This window comes from Heterocephalus glaber, unplaced genomic scaffold, assembly GCF_053883595.1.
Source record: "Heterocephalus glaber isolate CG9 unplaced genomic scaffold, H.glaber_assembly_v1.0 deba00000546, whole genome shotgun sequence".
In the NCBI taxonomy this organism is placed as follows: domain Eukaryota; kingdom Metazoa; phylum Chordata; class Mammalia; order Rodentia; family Bathyergidae; genus Heterocephalus; species Heterocephalus glaber.
The window spans coordinates 1,912,339-1,927,318 of record NW_028258147.1 but is presented as its reverse complement, the minus strand read 5'-3'; the positions used below and the strand labels follow the sequence as shown (position 1 = coordinate 1,927,318).

Below are 14,980 nucleotides of genomic sequence, written 5' to 3'. Positions count from 1 at the left end.
TGCGATGTTAAAAGCACCTGCTTTGCAGCTATATCTTCGAATTCCCAAGGACTTAGCCGAAAATGAAAAGTCGGTGGAAGTGTGCATCTAGAAGTCAAAGGTAATTAGGATCCTGTTGCAGCAAGTGGAATGCAAAGGAAAAAACAGGGGTAGAGAAAGGACACAGAGCAAAGAGATGAACTGGAAAAAAAAGAGAGAGAAATCGGAAAGCCTGGTGTGCTTCTAAGTGCAGAGTCCTACTCATCAGACGATGTCAGATTTGGCTGTGGAAAAAGGCCGCTGGAATACCCTACTTCCTGCCCCACTAGACCCGGGCACCACACAGCTGGAAACCCGCAACTCTGCCGGCGCTAAAATCTGCCTGACGAACCAGGGGATAGGTTGACACTACCCTCCCTCCAGCCAATCAAATCCCTCTCTCTTGTGGGCGTTTCTGATACCGGAAGAGATCTGGCTCGAGGTCCGCCTCTCGCTACAAGGGTTTCCGCTTTCTTCCCGCCTACTTCCGGTCCCTGTGGCGTTTTGGTTGTTTGGGCGCGAATTCCTCTTAGTGCGGTTTTCAGACACATTCAAGAAGAAACTGTCGGTGAGTCTTGAAAGCGCTTGACATGCTGGGCGGGTTAAGAGTTGAGTTTTGTGGCCGGCACGTTTTGGGCAAGCTCCGTGGTCTGTAATTGAGGAGAGTTAGGTGATTTTCTGGGACTAAGGTCTGATGTCCAAACACTTCTGCCACTCAGGGCCGCGGTTTGAAGCATTTGATTTTGCAAGAGGGAGGGAAACCGTGTATGATCCTACTTCCTCCCTCCTTCCCCATCCTCCTCAATCTCACTGGCGAGGCACTCCCTCAGCCAGTGTGGGGCGAAGTGCAGCCTTACAGGTCGTCTGTGTGATCCGGTTCCTGTTCACCTCCTGAGCCCACTTGGGAGTCTAGATTGAGATACTTGATTTCCACGCCTTCCAGCAAGCTGTCAAGGAGAACAGGATAACACGGGGTGCCTCCCTCGTTTGCACAGTATATAGTCGCTCGCGAACTACTGTTGGAGCCTTCTTTCCACTCGCCCTACACACATGAAAAGTCTCTCTGCCTGGTTCCTCGCCCCGAAGTCGCCAAAATATTTCGTTCGAGCTGTCTTGTCATCTGGCTTTTGCTAATTTTTCTTAAATACTTTATTTCTCCTTTAGCTAAATAATTTAAAAGACAGTTCAAATAAGGTTTTCTCTGAATAGTGTGTACTCCCACGCATACACCAGGCAGTTTAAGATAGTCATTCACTCATTTGGGTCTTTTTAAAACAGCATTTATCACATTGTACATAATAACTTTTCATATTTGCCGGCCCACTATTACTAGGCTCTGGTTTCCAGGGGATCAAGATCAGAGTAAAATTTCTATTGTTTTAATATACAGGTGTTCTAACAGTAATAGGAATACTGGCTTATCAGTCATAACTGATACTTTTTGTAATTTATTAGAGCCAGATGTGGTGGTGAGACTGTTAGGTCAGTTACAAAAAGTAGTAGAAACCAAAACATCAGATTCTGAACAATGCAGTTCCTTACTCTACACCCAGTCTATCCTTTGTTACATTACTAACATACCCAATTCCCTCTTCTTGTCTTCCCCTACTTCAAAACCCATCCATATGAGTGCTTCATTTATAGACCTTTCTTGCAAGGTCACATATACAGCAATTGATGTTGTTTACTAAATAAGAGCACCTAAGTGAAGGGGCAAGTGAAGGCTAATATGTAGATTAAAAATGGTGTAAATCTGAACCAGGTGGACTAGCGCACACCTATAATTCCCAGCACTTGGGAGGCTGAGGGAGGAGGATCGCCATGAGTTTGAGGCCAGCCTGGGCTACATGGTGAATTCAAGGCAAGCCTGGTCTACATAGCGAGACCCTGTCTCAAAAAAAAAGTTAAAATGTTTTTAAAAGGTATTATATTATCCCCCAAATCTATTCATTACGATTTTTAAAAAAAGGGAATTTGGAGCAACTATAGGTAGTCTGTTTAACAAAAACACTATAAAAAGCTTTATCATTTTTCTGTGTTTTCATCTTTAGAGTTTTTTTAAAGCATCATAATTGGACTGTTTAGATCAAGATGTCTGGTAAAGGAAATGCTTCCAAGAAAAAGTCTGAACAATTAAAAAAAAATTCAAGAAGAAAACTTGATGATGAAGAAGTGGAGTTGTCAGAGAAAGAGGTAATGAAAATAACATTCAGAATTCTTAGAAATATTATGTTTATTACATAGAAATATATGAAGACTGAGAGTCAGTTTTACTACAAAATACATATCAGTCTGAGAGTTTTTGTAACATGATTTGTAAAATTCACAGATAAAAACTGTTGTTTACTTCCATTTCTAAAATGAAGACTCGACCATAAAATTCTTTGGGGAAGAGGAGGTCATGGGCTAGAGGAGGTCATGGTGGAAGAGAGGTCATGGGTAGGCTAAGCTGTGAAATGGAAGAGTAAAGAATTAAGTGTACAAATTTATATCACATTTTTCTGTTAAAAGGGACAGAGTCTGTCAGTTGGTAGAGATTTCTACTAACGTAGAGAAAAAATTAGTTTGAGAAGAATTCTTCTTACCTTAATTTTGCCCTTGCCTCATAAAAGAGTACATGAATTAATCCCAACTTTTTTCTAGGTTTCACCCTGTTCATTAGCCAATGCCTGTATTTATTTTGCATGTAAAATATGTAACATTGTTTCACGGACAAAGTGAATATTGATTTATTTAAAGGATTCTTTGACATTACATAAAATGCTGTTTTCACTAAGAATTACTTCAGTGTACTTTCTGCCTGTGATAGATATACACCATTCTTCTGTAAAAGTGCCAATATACCTTTTTTTTCTATCAGAAGATACTATTTGAAATACGGTGACAAAGCTGTTGCAAAAGTGATACATTTTTACGTGATTGTTTAATTCTCTTTGTGTGTATGTGTTTTCCTTCTAGGTTAGAAGCATGATAAAAAGAAGTAAAAATCATCCAAAGCACATGTCTTCTGCGGGTATTTTCTTTTCTATATCTTGTTTAATGCGTATTTTTTCTCAAGATATATTCATGAAAATTTTTTCAACATCTTTTTTATGCATTCTGCCCAAAATAGTAATAAATAGCCACATTCACATTTTCATAGGATAAGGTTATTATTTTTGGTCAACTGAAATTTTACTTAACAGTTTTAGCAAAATACAATGAAGTTTCTATGCTACTAACTTGATAGGAACTAGAAAAAATCAAAATACCTCACAATATGAATTATTATGTAAAGACAGACCTTATTTTCCTTCAAGATAATGTGCTTTCTGTTCTGCCACTGCTGTATAAATTAATTTGGAAGCACTACCTAAAACTCTTTGAAGTAAATTACTTTGGAGTAGTCATGTTTTCTTAAACATCACTTCCTCATGGGAGGATTCTCTACCTCTCCTCACCCAAGACTAGTTTTGGTTTTATACTTCATATGGCACAGTACTATATTTTGTAATGCTCCGCAGACCTGTAATTTGTTTAACATCCCTTCTCTCCAAAACTAATCTTTAAGCAAGTCAATAATATATCTCCTTTGTTTATAAGTAGAACAGCACCCAACATAGCTGACATTGAATATCTATTTGTCATTTCATTTAGTCTGCTTTTTTTCCAGTTGCCATCCAATGTTTGGTAGAAACAGTTTTGTAGTTTTCTTAATAAAGTTCTTGAGTTCAAGTCATTTCTGAGAGCAAAACTTTGAATAATTACAGGTTGGTTCTTTATCTAATATTGTTTGGGGCTTGTATTGGAGTATCAATATTGTTAAACATAATGGCAGCAAATTCATAGTCAACATGTAGCATGTTAGAGCTGCAATAACATGGGTTTAAACATTTATGCACCTTTATAATATTTTGTTTGTATGATTCCATTAACTTTTAGATAAACCACTTTTGAAGTAAAAACATGAAAATTTCTGAACTAATTACAGTATCTTCTATCACCAATAACAGGACAAACAGATCATATTAATCTAAAGCAGATAAAGATAGCATCCAACAAGAGAAAAACCTGGCAACCTCTTTCAAAGAATGTGAGGGAGCATTTGCAAACTATGATGGAAGTAGTAATAATGTGAGTATAAAATTTTCCTTTTTCCTCCTTTGCTTCCTACTTAGGTGTTTCCTACAGGCATTTTTATAAATATTACTATATGTTTTAAGATAATAGAATTTTTTGTTTCAAAAGAATATATATTTAATGTTTTGTGATAGCATTAGTCTTTAACACAAATTTCTTTAATGTTAGAAACTTGGGATTCAATCAGTGAAATAAAAATCTTTGTGGCCAGATCGGCCAGCTATAAAAATTTTAATTTGTTTTGTCAATAAGGATTTTTTGGAAGAAGTTGAGTTCAGGGTGACTCTTAATGTGGAAACTACCATGCTAGAAGATACAAAGAAAAGAAGATAGCATTCTGCTATTTTAGACCTGAACTCCATTAGCAAAGCCAGGTATATAACATATTACTATACAATGTGGTCTTAAAAAGTTTTCACTGTACTTCTATTTAAAATATATTTCATATAAAAGGGAACGTAGTTAATTTTGCCTGCCTGGCAAGAACACTTGAGAGAATTCAGAGAGAAAAAGTACACAAATTATATTACTCATGTTTCAAGTGAATACTTACCCAATTTCTTTTTTAGAGCAATTTTGAGTAATAAAATTAAAGAAAAAGAGCAAATTCAGTATCATCTCAACTGCCTGAAGAAAAGGTAAGATAGTTAACTAATTGAAAATGACTAAAACATAATTCTTTTAAAAATCTGATTCTTTTTTTTTGGCCAAAATAGATATTTGTGGAAGATAAATGTTGTTTCTGAGTAAACAATTTGAGAATATGTGTTCTTTCCTCTCTAAACTGCTGCTATATATAGATTACTGAAACAGCCCGAATGTCAGAGAGGTTGTACAAAAGAACCTGAAAATTCACAACTTTTATTGTTACATTTCACTATTCAGTGTTGATGTTTTAAAAATATTTTCAAGGGCCAGAGAGTTAGTGCAGTGACACCACACCTGCCTCGCAAGGGCAAGGTCCTGAGTTCAATATCTGGTACCAGAAAAAAAAAATTTTTTTTTCAACTTTATTTCCCTTAACCTTTGTTTTTAACAAGTTGAAGTTAGCAGTTCACTACCCATAACCAATGTGATATTTATCCTATTGTGCTTTTCCTTTAGTTCATATTTGTAGTACATTATTTGCATAAGCAACAGTGTAATTTTCCAGTGTACTACTGCTCTTCGTCTTGCAGCAAGTCACTAATGGATGTTTCAAGTGTCCTTTAGAGCCACACCAGTGTCCGTGATTTTTAGTGCTCAGTTTCTCTAGTATTTACATAATGTTTTTCTTTCACAAAAGAATGTTTCACATCCCAGTTTTGGGTTTCCCTAGAATTGTTTATGACCCAGTACTCTATTTTTGGGAAGTCATTTGAGCACAAATTCTGTTTACTTTTTCTTTAAGTATTATTCTTAACCTTAGTAGCACAGTAGGGAGGGATGTGATAGGCGGGTGTGCTGGATCTCCATCATTGGGACAAAATACCCGAGAAAATCAACCTAAAGGAAGTTTCAGTGGTTTTAGTCCATGATCACTTGGCCTCGTGACTTCTAGACCTAGAGTAAGGCAGTCCATCATGGCAGAAACACGTGATAGTGTAAAGCTGCTTACCTCATGGTAGCCAGGTGGAAGGCTCTGTGACCCCATAACTCTTGCATTCTGCATGCCTGCGAAACCAGCATTAGATGAACAACATCAAGATCCAGCAATAGCTCCAGCAATAGCCAGGCTCCCTTGGACCTGTAGCAGCTGTGCCTCTGAGTGCCTGGATGCTGAATATAGTGAAACAAATCTTGGGGTAACAGTTTTCTACGTGGCCTTATGCAAGCAGCGTACTTCTGTGCTGTCTTCTGGACCTGCTTTTTCCTACTTTCCAGTGTTTCTGCCACCTTCCTACAGGGCCCTTAGCTGAGGACCAAATCTTTAGTACATAGCCTTTGGGGGACATTTAAAATCAAAATCATAATAGTAATCAGGATAGGAGTTTGTTGAGAGAGGTTGGACAGACTAAAGAAGGACTGCTAGAAGCAGGCTTGCAAAATTCTCAAAGGTATAATAGCCTAATATTAAAAATACAAGGAGAATACCTTAAAATAGATAGATACCTTAATAGAGATAATAAGTTAATGCAAATAAAACTAGCTATTCAGTTTTATTTATTTATTTTTAAATAAATTACCTCAGAGTCTTCATACTGAGCTACATCCCTAGCTCTTTTATTATTTTTTATTTTGAGACCAAGTCATTCTAATGCCACTAAAGTGAGTAGGCTGAGCTCTTGCCTCAGCTTCCCAGTTTTGGGGTTACAGGTATGTGCCACTACTCCCAGCTCAGGCTCTTTTTAATACAGACCAAATAATCATGTATAGTGTATGAATGAGAGTATTATAGTACATACTAGTTGCTGTCATAGTGATCACCCTCGGTCATCAGAAAATATTAAATTATATTCAACAGATGTGTATTTTCTTCATCATGTAGCAACTGTGGCGATACAGATTCAAATGCCGGTTTTTCTCCTTGTTTTTACTTTCACAACACACTTTAATCACAGAAATAACCATAGCAAAGATGCTCTTACTTCTACTGATGCAGTAGAATGCATTAGGCTCTGTTAGGTCATAATTGGAACTTTAAATAAATTTTCCTGGAGAGGCTTTTCGCAAAATGTATTTGAAACACCTGTTCTGTGAAACAAAGTAATCTATAGTGAATTATATTTGGGTGTTTGGCATATAAAAACCCCTACAATAAATATTTCATTTTGTTTAACCTAACTTACTATATCATACATTAATCTTAGCTGTGCTTCTCTCTGCATACTGGCACCATTCTTTTAGAGTTTTTTGTTGTCCATTCACACTAGATAATAACTGTAAACACAGGCAGCTCCTATTAATACATATCTTTTTAATCTTGTAAAGAATAAAGAAAACTCTTATCCCGTTAGCTTCAGTTAGAAAATTATGGGAGAGATCTCTGATTGGCCCAGCCTAGGTAATGTGCCCATCCTTGCACTGATTTTTATGGCAAAAGCTTCCTCCCATGAACATGATTAATAAAATGCCTATCCCCTTCACCAGATGGACAAGGTTACTAAGCAAACAAAACTCGTAGCCACTACAGTTTTAGAAACAAATGGTGATTACGCATTGGTGATGTAGTAGCATATACTCAAGGCACATCTTTATTAGACTTTGTGAGACTCTTGGAAATCTAATTATTATTTAGAACATTTGGAACAGTAAATGGCTCTTCCACATAACTGAGTTAATGAAAACAAAAGTAGCATTTCAGGATTTAAAATTTTTCAGGGCCTTGCATTGAACTCAGGGACTTTCATATGTCAGGTAAGGACTCTACTGCTGAGCTACATCTCTAGCCCTAGAATCATTATTTTACTTGGAAAACTAAAATTTAGGAAGATTTATGCAGACAGGTTGTCCTTATTATGTTAGGCTAATGGCGATTTTTCTGGAAACCTGAAGTTTATCTTCACAATTTAATGAGAATTATGATTTGTAAAGTTTATACTGCTAACTTTTTTTGTTCACAAAAAAGTTAAGATTTTGAATGTGATCTCAGATAAATCTTGGGTTCCAGTCTTGTTCTGATTCTTTTAAATCTTAAGTACTCTGAGTATCTGTATTCTGAAATGCTTAGGACCAGGAGTGCTTGGGATTTGAGATTAGAGGGAGGGACGTATGTGCATGTACAATAAGAAATCTTAGAAGTGGGACCCAAATCTAGACATAAAATTCATTTATGCAACATACATACCTTATATACATAGTCTGACTTAATATATAATTTTAATAATTTTGTACATAAATCAAAGTTTTATGATACTAGTTTTTCCACTTGTGTCATGTTATCACCCAAAGAGTTTCAGATTTTGTAGCACTTTAAATTTTTTGGCTTAGGGATGTTCATCTTACAGTAGAATTTTTAGAATACAAAAATGCTTCTATCAGATACAAGCAACCAAACTTACTTTTTCCTCCTTTATTTCTTCCTTATAGAGTTTAAGAATCAAATCTGAGAAAGCTATTTTGTTCTTGCTAGATATGTGGATAGAAAAAGGACAGTTTCTAGTAATGATCTATTCAATTTGTATTTGTAGGAAGATTTTTTATTTGAATATTGAATACCATTTATGTTGCTACTGCTTTAAAGCAAATCATTTTAATCTTAGTGTTATAGTTCCTTAAACTTGATGGAGCTTGGTTTTCTTTGAAAACATTTAGATTAACTAATGTAGAAATTCACTTTTATTGGTTGCATTCTTTAATACTGAGGTTTGGGGTTTATAGTTATGTTTAAGACTCTCAGACCAGTGTTCTCTCTCTTAGCTGACAACCCACAATAAGTGATAGACTTCTGTGCTATAATAGTCTGGGAACATATTTAGATGATACACAGAAATTTTAATTTAAAATGTATATCAATAAATTGTTACATTGTAATATAGAAAACATTTTTTTAGCAGACAGCCTCAGTCCTGCTATTTAAGGTAATTGAAAAGTTAAATAATGATTTATCAGGGCTTTTTAGAAGGGAGGGGCCCCATACTTAGCCTCTGTTAATAAAAGTAGCCTTTATGAATATGAGGAGAGGGGGAAAAAAGAGAACTGTTTCAAAAGTAATACTAATGATAATGAAAAAATAAACAAAATAATCTTGTCTTCTGTTCCTAAGGTTGCTACAACTGTGTGAAACCCTGAAAGCCCCTCCCCAAAAGCTGAAATATTTAACTAATGTGACAAGTCGACTGAAAATGGAAAGAGCTCAAGACAGAGATAATGAAGAAGGTCTGGCATTATTGCAGGTATGAAATTTGAACAGGGAATCCATAGAGGGTTGGGGGTGGGGAGGCTAAAAAGTTTCTTAAATTATGATATTCTTCAAAGAATAAATACTAGATCTTGAACCAGATTTTTAATTATATTATTAGTGTATTTTGTTATTGTTGATCAGTGCAAAAACTGCCTACACTTCGCGCCTCTAAAGTTGAAGTGCTTCTAATATATTTGGTGGTAAAATAGCAATCTTATTTTTTTATCAGATTATTTTAGCTGAACTGTCTTAATTTTTTTTTTTTTTTTTTTTTTGGTACCGAGGATCAAACTCTGGTCCTTGCGCTTGTGCAGCAGACGGTGAAACCACTGAGCTAAATCCCCGGCCCCTGTATTTTTAATATCACTAAATGCTGTAGAATTTTAAAACATTAGTTCTGTCCTGTATATAGTGAGAAAATACAATCATTGTCAATGTTTTTACTGTTATTACAGCTAATGTGTATTGAGGGTTTTCTAAGCACTACATCCTTTAATCCTCACAATGAGTTAAAGAGTCTAACCGTAATATCCTTATTGTACAAAATACATGAAAAAAATAAATGTTACTATTTCTGACCTTAGACAAACTGCTTAAAATTGAGATCCTAATCTGGTCAGTCTAACTTCAGAGCATGATTGTGTTGCATCCTAATAGGGTATAGCATTAGCTACCCTGATTAACCTTAAGCTTTTAATTAGTGGATATCTGAACAACTGAAAAAAAAAACCTCAAGGAGCTTCTTATCAATTAATTATAAAACTGAAACAAACTGGATCATATATTCTTTAGATATTTTAAAGTAGTTTGTGAACATGGTGCCTAGGTCTTTGTTAATTCATTTGGAGCAGGATAGTAGTAGTATATAGTTTATGTGAGGAATATATCCCCAAGAATTTCTAATAATTCAAAATTCACAAATCTGTTTTTTTTCCCTCAGTATTAGGGATAAAAGTCAAAGGGATGGGAGCAACGAATGTACATACCATATTTCCCCCAAAATATGACTGGGTCTTAGTAAGTTTTGCTCTAAAGACCCAGTAGGGCTTATTTTCAGGGGATGTCTTATTTTTTCATGTACAACAAGCTACATTCATTCATATATAATACTATACACTTATTCAAATACAGTAGTTCTAATTTGTGAGAAAATCAGAAATGTAAATAATATAGATTTGATAAGAATTTATTGAGATTTTTGAGTGTGATAATGATATTGTCATATATGTTTTTTAAGACCTGTAGAACTATACACTAAAATATTTATAGATGAAATGATAGGATGTCTAGCCAGGATTTGTAAGGATGGAATTAAGAAATTGAAACAAGACCGTCACTGGTTGATAATTGAAACTGGGTGATAGATACATGAGGATTCATGACAATATTCTCTCTTATTGTATGTGTCTGGCATTTTCTATAATAAAGAATTAAAGTCTGTTCCTCTATAGAGTGTACATTCTGGTGAGTGGAACTCAAGGTTTTAGACACTAAGCAATTAGCACACTATTCCTGTAAAAGGCCAGACAAGTATTTTAATCTTTGTGGAACACATGTTATGTTTGTTGTATATTATTTTGGTTTGGTTTTTAACCATCCTTTAAAAATGTAAAAGCCATTCCTAGTTCTCGAATTATATAAAAGCATCTCATAGGCTGTTGCTGACCTCTGCTTTTACTCAAAAAAAAAGTCATGTACAAGCCATATTATATTTCTTGAAGAGGACTGTTGTAGTTGCCACCAGTAATTCTACTTCCAGTATTTGGAGAGTGGTGTGGAGGTAGCATTGGCCTATTGCTGAACAGGATTAAGAGTTGTTCTTTCTGTATGATTTCTTCACTTGTTCCCTAATCCCCAGAGGCATTGCTTTCATTAACAATTGCTAGGGACTATATTTGAAAGCCATGCAATGTTTCATACCTCTTAGAAACCTGGATGCTAGCTAATTCTCTACTTGGCCTGCACCCAAGGCATCCGTATTGTTTTCATATTCATTTCATTAATTCATTTTCTTTTTATCTTCTGCTATGTATTATATATTCAGTTAATGTGAGAAACTATCATTCCTGGGTTTTTTTCCCCAGTACCAGGGATCAAACTCAGGACCTTGCACTTGAGCGGCATGCACGGTGTCATTGAGCTACACCCTGAACCCTCTATTCCTGGTTTTTATACTATTCCAGTCCTAATGCCCCACACTGCTTTCTTTTGGAAAATTAAAGAAGACAATCAAATATTCCTAACGATATGAAGATAAGTTAGGGTTTCCTTGGTACATGAAGTTATATGCTACTGAAAGGTGGCTGCAGTACTTGCTATCATCAGTACTGGCGCTCTGCAAGACTTGCACTTCGTTCTCCCAGGATATCTGATACTAGCAGCTTTGGTAAGCTTTTAAGGAAAGGTTCTCCTTACTCTGTGGTAAGTTTCCTTATAATCCATCATTACATTGGCAAAGCAGTTTTCTAAGAAGCCTGTCTTTTGAAAGAAAAAACAAATAGTATTTTCTTTCAAAGGTGTTTTAGTACATGAAGTGTTTTATGTATAAATCTATTAGGGTTTAATTTCATAATATATTTAAATTTTCATATTTTCTTTCTAATTTAGGAAGAAATAGATAAAATAGTACAGGCCACAGAGTCAGTGACTGGGAATATTCAGAGTCTAAAAAACAAAATTGAAATTCTGACACATGAGATAGAGGAAGAGGAGGAAAAGGCAAAAGAGGTAATTGCTCAAAAATGTATTGCTAAAATGTGGATATAATTTTTCAGAATTTTTATTAGTACATGTTTGTAATACATAATGATTACATCCATCATGAGTAGGTGCATAACACATCTTAATTCTTTTATGTCCTCTTCCCTCCTCCCCACTCCCTCCAGAATTTGGATATACTTTTTAATGCTTAAATTTTAACAAAACAACTTTCAAATATAAGATCAGCAAAATCAACCTTTTGAATAATCTCTATGTTTGTTTCTGTTAGATGCTTCAGCTGGATAGACATAACATACTTTCTCTCCCAGAGCTTTCTCGGCACAGTCTGAAAGCACCCACACTGCAGGCAAGTACCTATCTATCATACTGTCTACATCACTAGTTATGCATTGCATATACGTTAAATCATACCCTATTTCTTTAAACAAATCTAATCCTAATATAAGCTGTTTGACAAATTCCTTTTCTCATTGGACTATATAGGTTGAATATCTTTCCTTGTCAGTTCATGTAGATCTCTCATACTTGTCAATAGTTATATTACATTCTTTTGTATGGATGTACCATAATATAATTTATAAATTACTAGTGGAAATAAATAAATTTTGTATTACAGATAATCCTAGGGGGGTATACACACATATGTACGTATATTTATATATCTATGTAGACATAACTGTAGGATACATTTCTGGAAGAAAATTTTGACAATCGTTTATACTTCAGAGTAGTACATAATTCTTTACAAAGTAGCTTTATCATATTTGTAGTAAGCTACAGTGAGTAATTTATCTTTATTCAGAGGACCACAATAAATACTATAGAATAAATGTTTATAGCAGTAGAATCTCTTCATATTTTCTCAAAAAGTAATTTAAAATTTTTCTATCTGTAACCCTCCAGTGGAGAGAGGGAAAGATAGCTTTGAAGGATGAATGGCCATTTATTGATAATTAGCGAACTTGGGTGATAGGTGCTTATACAGCTCTCTCTAAATAACAGACATTTGACAGTTTTCATAATAAAATATTAAAAATTAATTATACTGTCTTACCCACAGAAAGAAGTTTTGATGCTAATTCCAAACCAGGATGTTCTTCTAAAAGACTTGGATGTTCTTCATAATTCATCCCAGATGAAGAACCTGTCAGTGTTCATCGAAGAATCCTATAAGAAACTAAATGCCTCTTAGAGAATTTTTTAATATTGTTTCCTATTAATTTAATGTTTATAAATTTGTGAAACTGTTAACCTATGATGTTACAGAGCCTGAAGCTTCTGCAGGATTTATTATCCTCTAATACGCACTTTAAAATTGGCCTGTATAGGCCTATCATTAGCATCTAATGTGGTCCTGAAAGTTTTAGCAGTTACAAAATCTAGAAAATCAATATTTATATTGCTGTACTGCAGTTATTTGCCTAAAACATAAGACAGGAATAGCTATGCTCCGATAGTTCGTGACAGCTATTGAGAGCTCACCTGTGTTGGCACAGCGGAGTCGTGACACTGTGACATTGTGTGTGTGATGTGCCCATGTGCAGTGTTTACAGCATAAACACGAGAGTGTTTGCTGCCCCTCATTCTGTAGCTGAGAGCTTGCATTTTCTGTCTGCTTTCACAGAGCTTGAGAAATCCCCAAGTGCCCCTACCCTTACCTAACTCCCTAATCTTGTTCGATAGTTAAAGTTTTCCAGGTTCCTTCAACTTTGAAGTTGGCATTAAGTTTTTATTTCGTTTGTTTTAAATATTTATTTTCTACTGTCATCAAAGCATACTTTTAAGAAAATTACTGAAAAGGAATCTAAGCACATTTATTCCCTTAAAACCAACCAAAAAAAAAAAACTGTTTTGAGAAGACCCTGTGCATGAGAACCAGCCACCAAAGGTAGAAGGTACTGAGAGACCAAAGAAAGCAGACAGCCGGGCATGCTGGTGTATGCCTGTAATCCTAGCACTTGGGAGGCTGAGGCAGGAGGATCTCTGCAAGTTCAAGGACAGCCTGGGCTACCTAGTGAGTTCAAGCCCAGCCTGAACTACAAAACGAGACCCTGTCTCAAAACAAAACCAAAAAAGCCAACAAATTTGGGATTACCAAAATGTGTCTCTTAGGCAGCAGCAAGATAGGCAGATTCTTGTACTCCAGAGTTCAGCAGCAGAAAGAAGGGGATTATATGCTAAGCCAACAAAGTGGCCCATAGCCAATTAGAATGTATGATGATAAGCTTTTATATATACACACATTATTACTTAAATATATCAAAACTCATTTGTAATTTAAAAAATCATTTATAAGATATTTGTAAAATAAAATAGTTGCAATTTATTTTTGTGTCTAACCTAAACTGTTTTTGTCAGTTTATTTAGAAGTTGCTGGGGGCTGGGGATTTAGCTCAGTGGTGCTGCGCCCTGCCTCGCAAGCACAAGGTCCTGAGTTCCATCCCCAATACCCCCCAAAAAACAAGTTACTGGAGGGCTGGAGATTTAGCTCAGTGGTGCCGCTGCCTACCTCAAAAGCACAAGGTCCTGAGTTCGATCTCCGGTACCAAAAAAACCAAAAAGTTACTGGGCCAGGCATGGTGACACACACCTGTAATCCCAGCTCTAAGGAGGCTGAGGCAAAAGGATCACTGGAAGTTCAAGGCCAGCCTAGGGTACATAGTGAGTTCAAGGCTGGCCTGAACTGCATAGTGACACCCTGTCTCAAAAAAAAAAAGTTCCCATAATTCTTTTAATGTCCTCCAGGCAGAGACCAGTAGGAACATACCTATAGTTAAGCAAAGTGAATTTATGCTCACTGTTATGAGGAAAACCATATGTCATGAGGATCCCGGGAACAGCTCAGTAAAAGCATCAGAAGCAATATCCTCTTAGGAAATAATAGTAAGAAAGACCATTAATGAGTTTTAAGGGGAAAGAGACTTCAAGAAAGGAACTGTAGCAGAGGGACTAAAAATAAATTCTACAGATATCTTTTAAAACTTCCAGAGAAACAAAATCTCATGCTTTGAGAATGACTAATAGAGCCTGTGATAGTTAAATGATTGTGTCAACTTGTGTGAGAAATGCCCAGCTAAATTGGATCAGCATAGTTCTGGGTGTGAGTGATAGCAACCAGTAGGCCACCGTCTCCTGGTCTCCAGCACAGTTTCTTCACCCTCCTAATACAGACTCATACTGTATACTACAGTGAGCTGCAGGCCTTTGACTGGATCCTTCGGATCTCCATCACATAGCCCTTTTGCAGTGACTCGGGATGGCTATTGTAAGCCAACCTTGTAAATCCGTATGTATTTGTGT

The 14,980-nt window shown here is 35.8% G+C and overlaps 1 protein-coding gene and 1 long non-coding RNA gene across 3 annotated transcripts; one reads left to right on the top strand and one right to left on the bottom strand.

Annotated features, from left to right (window-relative positions):
* Window positions 1–430: 430 nt before the first annotated feature.
* Window positions 431–14,006, top strand: Cenpq (centromere protein Q). 2 transcript variants are annotated; one of them, XM_087204524.1, is made up of 9 exons: window positions 431–586; window positions 2,070–2,211; window positions 2,977–3,031; window positions 4,011–4,131; window positions 4,707–4,775; window positions 8,822–8,951; window positions 11,567–11,686; window positions 11,949–12,020; window positions 12,735–14,006. In XM_087204524.1, the coding sequence occupies exons 2-9, from the start codon at window positions 2,110–2,112 to the stop codon at window positions 12,870–12,872; spliced, it is 807 nt and encodes a 268-aa protein (XP_087060650.1). In that variant the 5' UTR covers window positions 431–586; window positions 2,070–2,109; the 3' UTR covers window positions 12,873–14,006. The 2 variants fall into 2 exon arrangements, with proteins under 2 accessions (XP_087060650.1, XP_004856366.1); XM_004856309.4 differs by having other exon boundaries at window positions 11,949–12,026; window positions 12,741–14,006.
* On the bottom strand, window positions 2,234–6,695 carry LOC110344260 (uncharacterized). The gene is made up of 3 exons (XR_002386714.2): window positions 6,522–6,695; window positions 5,735–5,895; window positions 2,234–2,467 (listed from the first exon to the last, which is right to left on the bottom strand). It is a non-coding gene; the product is annotated as an uncharacterized LOC110344260 (long non-coding RNA).
* Window positions 14,007–14,980: the final 974 nt, after the last annotated feature.